Source organism: Eucalyptus grandis, chromosome 4, assembly GCF_016545825.1.
Source record: "Eucalyptus grandis isolate ANBG69807.140 chromosome 4, ASM1654582v1, whole genome shotgun sequence".
NCBI classification, from domain to species: domain Eukaryota; kingdom Viridiplantae; phylum Streptophyta; class Magnoliopsida; order Myrtales; family Myrtaceae; genus Eucalyptus; species Eucalyptus grandis.
The window spans coordinates 9,421,445-9,432,774 of NC_052615.1; the positions used below are offsets into that span (position 1 = coordinate 9,421,445).

At 40.6% G+C, this 11,330-nt stretch overlaps 1 protein-coding gene across 3 annotated transcripts; it reads right to left on the minus strand.

The window, feature by feature from the left end:
• Positions 1-715: 715 nt before the first annotated feature.
• On the minus strand, positions 716-10,333 carry LOC104440894 (protein transport protein Sec24-like At3g07100). Of its 3 annotated transcripts, none has more exons than XM_010053883.3 (14): positions 10,003-10,333; positions 8,330-9,398; positions 8,086-8,224; positions 7,067-7,257; positions 6,546-6,653; positions 6,231-6,434; positions 5,869-6,100; positions 4,917-5,066; positions 4,661-4,817; positions 4,006-4,133; positions 3,585-3,907; positions 3,298-3,486; positions 1,736-1,982; positions 716-1,168 (listed from the first exon to the last, which is right to left on the minus strand). In XM_010053883.3, exons 2-13 carry the CDS (start codon positions 9,356-9,358, stop codon positions 1,743-1,745), a joined length of 3,090 nt encoding a protein of 1,029 aa, XP_010052185.2. In that variant the 5' UTR covers positions 9,359-9,398; positions 10,003-10,333; the 3' UTR covers positions 716-1,168; positions 1,736-1,742. The 3 variants fall into 3 exon arrangements, with proteins under 3 accessions (XP_010052185.2, XP_010052184.2, XP_010052183.2); XM_010053882.3 differs by having other exon boundaries at positions 8,330-9,414; XM_010053881.3 differs by having other exon boundaries at positions 8,330-9,393; positions 10,003-10,332.
• Positions 10,334-11,330: the final 997 nt, after the last annotated feature.

Genomic DNA, 11,330 nt, shown 5'->3' on the forward strand with positions numbered 1-11,330 from the left:
GCGGCATGGGCTAATAAAAGCTCATCCCTCCTCCGCGCTCACCTGAGGTTCAAAGTCTCTCCACGGAATTATGAAGCTCTCTCTTCTTGTTTTTCACCGTCGAAGGGGAGTTTCGTCTTGAAGAGCTTTGCCTTCGCAGTGCCCCTTGTTTTGATTGTGTGATGCGGGAATAATCGGTCAGTCACTGCCGGATGCAGTCGTGTCATGAGCGGCAAGCTAACACGTTAGCCAGATCAACTATTGTTGATGATAACATTTTTCTTAACTAATTATTTCAAATGATAAATTATCATTTTTAAGAAATTATTTTTTGAATTATTCAATTTCCATGGAACAATTAAAACACTAAAAAGCCGCTTTACAACACATCATTACATCAAAGCCCAATGAGTTACCCAAAGTCATAAGCATATTCATGCTTCTCAAGATCTGTTCAACTCGCAGCATCGGCACTTGCTCCGAAGAATCAACCAAGACAAGCCAGAAATTTGCAGAGAAGGACGAGAGTCCAAACCCAAGACCTCTTGGGCACTTCCGTGCCAAAATGCGGCAGCAGAGAAGCTGCTCTTCATTCATGATCAAGGCGGCGATACGCCCCGAGACCAGCAGGGCGACAGAGGACTGGCTGCTTTAACGAAACAGTACGGTTTCTCAAAACCCAGATTTCGGTTTTGACCCTCCACATTCCTCCCCCCCTCATTTTGTGCCGGATCTCTTGAGAAGAGAACAGAATGCATTGCGTAAAATTGAAAATTAACTCCCAGAATTGAGTTGTAAATACAGTTAAATGAACAATGTCCCCAACTCTGCTAGCAAATTTATCACACTATCAATCAGTCTATCCCTACAGCTACAAGCAAACCCAGAGTCAGGAGGTTAAAAAGGAGTGTAATATGCAAAAATACAGAAGATGACTCAAAGATCAATGAAAGACAAAATTTGCTATTTCCTTCTCGAATAAAACATAAGTACAGAAATCGAATCTTCCCCTTATTTTCGTGATGAGCCGAGAAAAATCGTCTGCAGATCTGCCTGCTGACCAATTGCATAAACTCAACAACCAGCCGCATATTCAATGGAATCCCAGCGAAACCTGTAGTTATGCATGTTGCTCGAATGGAGTATTCATTCACTTTATAATCGGGATATGGAACAAAATGATAATTCCCTGACAGAAAAAAGAGAGGAAGATTTCAAGGATCATGATCTCCAAAAGAAAATAAAATAAACCGAAGATGATGGTGCAAGCACAGATACTCCGCTACGGCATCTAAGAGACCACACTGATAGTGTCTGTGCTATGAATTCTCAAAGTTTACTCTGCAGATTATTCTTGAGAACTCATTAAAGAAAAACAATCCACTATACACACTTTTAAGTGACATCTCTTTAATGACAAACGGCAGGCTCAAAGACAAATGCATGGAAACTAGCTATAAAACCAGTTTCCATGTTTGAACAACATAACAACTTTCGACAAAGTGTTCACCAGCAATGGACTTTTGCAACTTAAATAAAGAATCAACAGAAAAACTAAAAACACAGTAAGAAGATTCAGTAAGTCTCCTAACAAAGTAAATATTCCGATCAAATTTAATGTACACCAAGCAATGGACAACAAGCAATGGACCAAATCAAATCCTGCATACTCAAATAGAAACATACAAAAATGCCACAACTATTGATTAACATGAATATACTAACATGAACACCTGTCCTCCAACACAAAAGATACCTGTACTTCATGCATTCTGCTGGACTTGGCGGTGTATTTGAAGCACCCAATCAACATAACCATTGGTGCCGCTCATCTGGTCCTCAACAAGGTTTGCAAGGAGAAGAAACCCTTCTCTTGGCTGCTCTCCTTGTCTTACAAGATGACACAACTGGTAGTATGAAGGATCAGTCTCCCTCAGTTTCTTGAGCAGGGCAAAGAGCCTTTTAGACATTTCGTGGTTGAGTTCAGTGAAGTTAACTTGATTCTAGTAAGAAAAACGAAAGCTAAAAAATTAAGAAGAAGAAAAGACAATAGACCAATAGACCAATTTGAGATTATTAATGATAAAATAAAACAGGCCTAACAGCAGAACTAAACAAGGGGCACCTAATTGATTTAAATGAAAGTTCAGAACAGAACAACAAAATTACATAGAACCCATCAGTTGAGAGAGTTGACCACACATATCTGCACCACCATGCACTACTTTGCTTCAAAACCAAAATAACAAAGAATAGTCCACACAGTGAGATAGAATCCACACATTCACAAAAGGTGTAAAGTCAATCTCAAGAAACGAGTATCAAAATAGAACTTAGTTGCCACTTCACTCATCCGAATAATTGCTATTCATCCTTTTGAAAGTCTCCGGCTGCTAATTTTTTTACTTCACAATAACTTTCAAGACAGCCACAGTAACTCTAATATTCGAGACAAATTACCCATGGTTCTACTGAAACTTTATAGCTCTACTTTCAACATCTGCAGGAAACATCTGTTTAGCACCAGTTTCAAGGACTCACGCATTTTCCCCGAAGATTGATATCACGATACCACTGGTTTTGGATCTCCCAGACCACTCCAGCAGGAATTATCACTCTGATTTTAGTGCCTCCAGCCAGTTTAAATCCCAACCATAGCACTGACAATTTCAGGCATGATTTTTTTTATGAGTAACCAGTCTATGCATAAATAACTTGGCATTTTTCCTTCCCTCCTTTCTCTTTTTCCTTTTTGGCATGGGGAATAAGCCAACTCAGTAATTAGCAATAGCGCCCACACAAAAGTGAAAGTGTACTATTCAGAACATCTCTAGGTCGGCAACTGTTACTTGGCAATGCACGGATAGTTCATTTCTCATTTCCTTCACTACTGATCTTTCCGTGAGTACCAACTGTGACTTGGCAATGCACGAATAGTTAATTTCTCATTTCCTTCACTACTGATCTTTCCGTGAGTACCATCCCATTAACTGTTCCATTGATCTTTTATCAAAGCTAGACGACAAAACATTAGTCCATCATGTATCTCCAAATATAACTACGTTTCCCATGAGATAACTCAGTCACCAGCAATCCTCCATATACTTCACATCTTGCAGAGAGTATCCAACCAACAAAACTAGCAATTTAATTCTGGCATAAATTCAGGTCAATAAACTGACCATTTAATTTATCCACAATCCTAAAGGAATAAATTCACTTGATAGCCAAGCTGAATAACTCTTTGCAGTGGTATATTTAGGGGGGAAAAGGAAAAAATAACAATCCAATGCATATAAGAATGGCCGAAAAACTAACCCTTGATAAATCAGCTGCAAAGTCTTGCCCCAACAAATTCTTGGATATATCAGGTGAAAGCATTCTACCAAACCATAGAATAAAGCGGAAGCCATCATCAAACAAATAAAGCCCCCTGGAGTCTAAGCTCTCTGCAGTCAATGGTAACCTTTTGATTGCATTCTTAAGCTCATCATCCAGATAAGATCCCTGCAAGAATGTTGCAGACATAGTATCAAGTACTTTGAAGGACCAACAAAGTCCTTCGAGGAAAACCCAATGCGATCATGAGATTCGAGGGTCATTACCTTCGTCAGATACTCATCAAGCCTAATTAAGTTCGGATATAAAAGTTTTAACAATTTTTTCACAGGCAATGCCATCATGGTGAAACCAGCTGCACTACGTTCATCGAGTGGCACATCAGCATACCCTCCTCTTAGGACTGTTGATTTACAAAGGGCCAAGCCGTATAAAGGTAAAAACTTCAGGGATTCTGGATATATCAACCTGCCTCCCAAACGATGCTGCACTGCATAAAGATTTCTATATTCCCTGAGTGCTTTGACTATCCTCAGCTGGACAGCACTTCGTGCATCCTCCAACTTATGAGTCAATGTCTTCTCAATTGCTACAGTGCATAGACCAAGGTTAGAAAATCAAAGCAATATTTACTTAGAATTGAGCAGCAGAAGTCATTCACAGCTTGAGAAATCTTTTTAACTCTACCTAGCCTACTGAACAAAGATATAATGGCACCCGTGTCTGCCTGGCGGTACATTTCTCCTAGATCTGTTACAGTGGGAGCTGCAGCTGTGTGTACTCTAATACGCCTTTCTCCACAAGATGCAGTGTATCTTTGTTTGTCAAGGGCATCCAAACGCAAATGTCTATAATACCAGCCAGAATGCCCTAATTCCAATTGAAGAAGCAGTGCAAGGGCTTGAGATTGTAGAAATATTACCCAGAAGCATGCTGAACTATACAAACGTAAATATTTATGATATAACAAAAAAACTATCGATAAGTATTTATCAGAACCCATAAACTAAGCCAACTATAATGCAAAAGCAGACGTGAACTCCTCAAGTTATTCATAGTAACATGATGGAAAATTTGGAAAGTTATTACTGTACAGCACAAAGTACACGTTACAACAGGAAGTTGACTGATGACCACAACTGAACCACTCTAATCTTTCAATTTTAATCTTAAAGTTAACATAATTATATGGACCGGGGAAAAGAAAATGCATTGAAACAAGATTTACACATGGGACTATATAAGAAAGGAAAAGAGCATGAAGCAAATGCTGGTACAAATATGGAAACAGTAGAAGTGAAATTTTTTTTGCAGATAAAGAACCATCCTCATCAAAGGATACAGCAAAGCAACTTGGAAATATACTGTTTGAGTTGTCAGTAATGTATCTTCAAGAGATAGCTGCATTGCATATGCTTTATCACAATCCACAGCTGGAAGCGCCAATAAGTCGGTGGATCTTAACATGAAATTTCCATGGTAAGATGTGAAGCGAATTCCTGCAAGTTTCCACCAAGAAACAAAGTAACTACATGTTACCCAAAGCACATGAACGAATTAAATTGCTTGATAGCCACTTTTGAACATCATCCACAGACCTTTCCCACATCTTATACGCATAACAGACTCCCAGGCAGTTTCCCTGGTGAGATCTCTGGCTAACTCATGCCTCAGCTTCTCTCTGTGAATATTTGATTGAAAGCTGGGATAGTAGTAGACTTGACCCCCAGTGTATTTCGCGAGGGTTCCTACATAGATGTAATGTGACAAGCATTCATCCTCCGAAGAATGTATAACGCATCAGATGCATACATCAGCAGCTTTATGTTATGTGCACAGGAAATGGTTAGAAATATGCCCTTATTGGATGTAAGCTAAATCTAAACATCATTTCACATAAAAGACTAACTATGGAGGTCTTTATAACAGGACAATGGCAAGGGCAGCCCAGTGCATGAAGCTCCCAAAATACACAGCCTTACTTTGGGATTTCTGCAAGTGGCTGTTTCCACAACTCAATCCGTGACCTCCCTGAGGTCACATGGCAACAACTTTGCCATTGCCCAAGGCTCCCTTTTGAGGTTTTAATTAACAATATAACGAAAATCTACGATCAATCAATAGAGGACAACAGCAAAGCTCGATATTAGAGCTACTATACTTCTAGGAACTCCAAGGTCTTCCTTTGAGAAACAATATTTATTATGAGCTTCACAATTCATGCACAACAGCCATAGATAGTCCAAGAGCATAAAATGTTTCTTACCAAATAAAAACTCAAATGAACAGAAATTTTTTATTAGATCTATTAACTTCCTTTCACCAGTCCTGTGCATCATATTAGACAGACCACTAATGATATTTAAAGATTCTTCCAAAATATTAATGCGGCTGAAAGTCATAACAACCCTAGTAGAAAACCGTCTTATCTCTAATTATGCTAATTAAAACTCTAAACAAGCAGTCACTGACATATCCAGCACTATTGTCAGACTCATTCAATTTGTCAATCATAATTTTGACGTAAAGTTAGGGAAGCTGAGGATATACCTAAGGAGGCTATATCACCATACTTTTCATTGAACGCATATATATTAACCCCTATCTGGTACTTAGAGAAATCAGCAGCCATTTGCTTGTAAAAGGGATCTTCTGGTACTCTCAGTGTATATTCTTTATCTGTTCCATAAACACGAACATCATCTCCCCGCAACTTCAAGCGGCCAACACCAAGAGACGGCAGTGTATTCTGGAAAATAAGTAATTTTCCTCCAAGTTGACTCTGCAGAGCAAAAAAACATTCATGAATAGTGAATGAATGATTTGCCAGGAAGAGAAGATAATTTTACAATATATGCTCTATTGAAAAAATTCTGATAGAAGTAGGCAAGAAGAAGGAAATGATAGCATACCATAACCATAAATGCCGCCTTGAGAGCTGGACCAAAAGCAGATTCCACATTTAGATTATTCTCAAACATCGATGGCAAGCTATCAAGGAAAGTCTCCACAACTTCTCTGGACTCTGACAGGTTGACTAGGAGATCATCTGGCAATGGGATAAATATATCATCAAGATCTGAGACAACCATCATCTGAGGTTGGGTCAAGGATGACTGCACAAGTGAAAAACCCAGTGTCACAATCAGAGTGATTAATTAGATGGCATGAAAGTGTCTATTGAAATCAAACGGAGTTCCTGCACAAGTGGCACATAGATCTCTTACCTTCAGATTGTAAAAATGTATAGTGCTGTCAAAAGTTATGAACCCAATCTGTGTCCTGGGGAAGCCCGGAAGATTATCTAAACATGACTTTATAGTCTGGGCCACGACCTGCAAGACATTGATCCTTCTAGAGAGTCACATTACATGTATTTCACAATAGGAGCCTATGCGATAAATTGCGAGAAAAAAGCCCTTCAGGAGATAAACATTCAAGCAAGAATGAACTTATTCTGCTTGAGCTTTCCTAAAGCTCAATTCTTCAACTGAACTGAACAAGTGCCAGTTAACCCTTTCAAGTAACTCGTTAGATCTGTGTTTCAGCAGTAGCATAATGTTCTGTGGAGCTAAGGATGCTTAGTTGACACGCACAGTAAATAGTAGCATCCACAGACAACTACAATTGATAAAAAAATTGTAGAAACACAAATATATCAAGATGCAACAAAAACACGAAACACATAGCCATCGTAAAAAGCAGGATGAATGGCACCACAACTATGGAAATTTTGCTTCACACTCACCTGTACCATACCACTTCTAACCGCAGATATCGAAACATCAATGAGGAAAAAGTAGAGTGGTGGCATTGGTGGCCGAACCATATATTCAGTTGGAGCAACAAATTCTACACTGCCCTTTGTAAGCTCAGGTCGCTGATCCAGATCGATTCTTCTGCCAACAGCGTCCAAATGCGCAAAGTAATCACCGGGGACTGTATAAGACAGTAAAGATGGTGGGTCATACAAATATGCACCATAAAAGCAAACACTTTGCATATACGATCATCTACTTTCTCCCTGCCACACAGTTTACAAGCTATGAATTGCATGGTGGTGATATGTACCCGGTAAATAACTCATTAATATAAAATATGTCATTGTGACAGACTTTGAAATAGAAGACAATTCAAGGGATAATTGTAGTCTACCCAGGAAGATACTATAAGAAGCCACGAGACTCAGTCATAGCAAGCACCGAAATCCAGAAGGACTGTTAAACCACCTTCAAACAAATCTTGCCCCAAAGAGAAATATGTGTAAAATTGTGATAATCTTTTGAAGCTGCTGTAAATTTTGTCATCTTCACACCCCCGAGCCATGGCATTTTATTTTTGGACATTGTGGATAAAACTATTGGCAGAAAAGAATAAACAGTTAATTAATTCTCACAGCACCTCCACCTTCCAGATGAAGAAAAATTTAAGGAAATCAAAAGTTATAGAAAGTTCACAAATTATCGCCCCTCATAATCTACTGAAAGGAATGCAGCTTGATTGTTTTGAATCCAATTCATGAAAAATATCTTCAGCATCTGCGTCAATTTCAAGTTGATGTCTAGAAGGTTAAAGATGTCAATGCAAAGAGAAAGAGAATGGTTGATCCACGGGGAATAATCATAAGCAGGAAAAGGATAATTTCAGAATTCCAAGCAACATTTAGAAAAAAAACAAAACAAAAGCCTAGGCAGGTAATAGCACAACTTCTAGAAGAAACAACATGAAAGGCCAAACATCCAGAGAGCCTGTAGCCTAAAAAATTACCCTCATTCAATAAGGAGCAGATGTTGCAGCGCCACTTTCTCCCTGCTTCAGCAAACGTCACATATGGATTGACATAGGTGCGGCATCTTCTGCACCGAATAATGCCAGTTGAAGCAAAATTCACTATAGGAACTTCTTCCTGTATAAAAGCATAGCGACAAAATAAGGTGACTATATGATTCAATATAAACATCTGATTACGTTTGCATAAAAAATTTAGGCTTTTCAGTTCAAGGATTCTCACCCCATCAGGAGATTCTGCCAGAGGACAAACAACTGCTCCAAGAGGCAAGTGCCACCTTGAGACCAAAGATTGAGAATTTGGTATGGCACTAGTTGTAAGCCTAAGAAATCTAGAATGACAATTCATGGGAAACATCTCAGCAAATGACTTGGGCTCCACATCACCGTCTAGTGGTCTTGGCAAAGATTTTGACTCAAGTCCAGGGTCCAGTGATCCAGGCATAGACCCAAGAGAGAGGGAGCTGAAATCTTCAAGCAGACCTTGAATGGGACCTGTGGGGGGTCCAAATCCGGGATGCTGTGTTTGCAGGACCCCTGGAGCTGCTACTGGTGGTGGTGGAATGTAACCTCCTTGATGTGCATGCAAAGGGGGAGCTGATACTGATGGAGTTGGCACATATCCTCCCGGGGCAGTAGCAAAAGGAGATTGTAAAGTTGGAGCTGGTGGAACCGTTTTAGACTGCTGAGTCGCATATCCAGGCATAGGGGGTGGTCCACTTACCCTAGCAGCAGGATATAACGGGCTCGCCTGAGGCATGCTTCCAACAGGGGGCATAGTATTTGCTATTGGCGGAGATCCCATCGGCAGAGAAGGTACATGTGTTGGCGGGCGGAAAGATCCAGGCTGAGAATATAATTGAGCAGCAGGAGATTGAATTGGTGGCTGTCCAAGAGGGGGAGCTTGTGTAGGTGGTGGTTGTGCTGTCCCAGGGAACTGTGGTGAACTAAAACGTTGGAAAGCTCCTGAATTGGGAGGGGCAAATGAAGTCGCCAGAGATGGTACTGATGGATCACTATATGTAGATTGTGGAGGGGGCCGGAAACTAGATCTGTCCAATCCAGCTGCAGGAACAAAAGGCGAACGAGGCGGAGCCTGAGGAGCAGCAGCTGTATTAGGTCTGAAAGTGGAGGCCCCTGATCCAACCATTGGATTTGTCGATGAAAAAGGTGTAGCCACCGGAGGCGAGGATGTAAAAGGCGAAGTGGGCCTGCTAGTGAAAGCCGGACGACCTGGGTTTTCGGTCCCCATGTAATCGGTCCGATAACTTAATCAACTCCGAATCCCTATACTTCCATACATAAAACCTGATGTAAGAAGACATTTTAGGATTTGAACAGTTAAAGAATTCGTGCCATCACATGCCACAATGTCATTTAAAACAGAAAAAGCACAAACAAAATAAGGAACCCCAATTGAAAGAAATGTAACATTTAGAATGCTACAACATTCTCCTGATATGCACAATCCGTTCATCTAAACCGAACTCTCACAGTCCTCTAGTCAGTGACCAAGCAGCAAGCATCTAGAGCTAAATTAGAGCATAGCCAATCGAAAAGATACAATAGACCGCGGTCGCCACGTCAATTGGAACTCAGCCTATTCTCTGGACAATCCTAGGCACAAGAGAAGCACAAAGCTAGCCTTTTCCTAAAAATAGACTCGTTCCCCCATCAATCAATCCATCCGAATCAACACGACCGCATCGCCGACGCGCGATGCCGAGGCAGATCGTTCGATTCTGCCCCCTCTAAACCGAACCAAGGAACGGAATTCCAAACAAGCGAAGCCGCGGCCGATCGATTTCGACCGCGGATTTCACAGCCGCGAAGAGGGAGACGAAACCCCTCTCCCACCGCAACACCGAGAAACTTGGCGTCCGCCCCGAGGCTTACCTGATCGGCGAGCCCCGACGAGTTGGGGCTTGGAAGGCGGGTCCTAAAACCCTAGAGAGTCTCCGGGGACCGAGAGGAGGGCGGGCCCTACAGCGACGGCGGCGGCGGCGGCGGCGGATTCCCAACGGAGATCGGACGGAGCCGGAGGATCCCTTGGAGACCGACGGCGGCTCGCCGGGAGAGATCCGAGAGGTGATCGGAGGATCGGAGGAAGGAGGGCGGAGAAATTCAGATCTTCGGTTTGGCGTCCGCTAGAGAGAGAGAGACAGGGGACGGAATTGAGGAAGGATTGAACACTGGAGCGTGCAGGAGGAGGAGGAGGAAGACTGCAAGATCCAGCCCGTCTGCATTTTTTTTTTTTAATTCTTTTTTGTCGTGCTTTTTATTATTATTATTATTATTATTATTATTATTTTAAATGTACATAGCTATGGATATGTAGATGTTATTCCTCTCTCCAATGTTGTTCCTCCTTTTTCCGATTGAAAAAGAGGATTGATAAAAGGGATAAGGGTCGGTTTGGTTCAATGAGCTTTTGGGTGTAATGTAAATACTGAAAGTTAAAAGTCTTTTGAGGAAATGCAAATTTTGTTTAGTAAAAAGGGATTTTGAATTTAAGTGGCGTTTGAGCGATAAGTTTTAGATGTAATTTATATAAATATATATTTATTTATTTAAAAAGGTCCATAACCCTTTGCTAGAGCTAGGGAATGGATATGACCTTCAAGTCCTTTCATTAATTGCACATTTTGAAAATTTTAGAAATTAATTGCATTTTCATGATAAATTATAGGAGTTGACTATACTTTTTTGAAAGTTTTAGGACTTAATTGTATTTTTATAATAAATTTTAGGACTTCCCATATATTTGTCCCTCAATAAAAAGAAAAAGACAATTGAATTGGCCGAATTTCTTTTTTTCTTTTTTCTTTTGAACGTTATAATGGTTCCATAGGCAAACTTTTTCCTCTTGGTGCATAGACCACGTCAAAAAATAAGTCAAAAGGAAAACTTATGCTTAAATTTAAGAAAATGATTTCCACTTTCAAAAATAAAAAATCATTTTTTTTTCAAAATATGGTTAGACATTAATACTTGGACCAAAGACTTTGAGCTCGAGTATGGGAACACCAACTCTCATTCTTGGTTCCTTAGTAGTGGGCTCCAAAACAGGCCGAGCTCGAGACTTCAATGCCCATGTTTGGTTCCTTGATGCTTAGGCCCAATTCACAAAGACTAAACTCGAGACATGGGCACTTGGGCCCAAGTCCTAAGTACCCAAGCCCAGATTTATGGAGACTAGGCTTACAATTTATTGAGACTAGGTT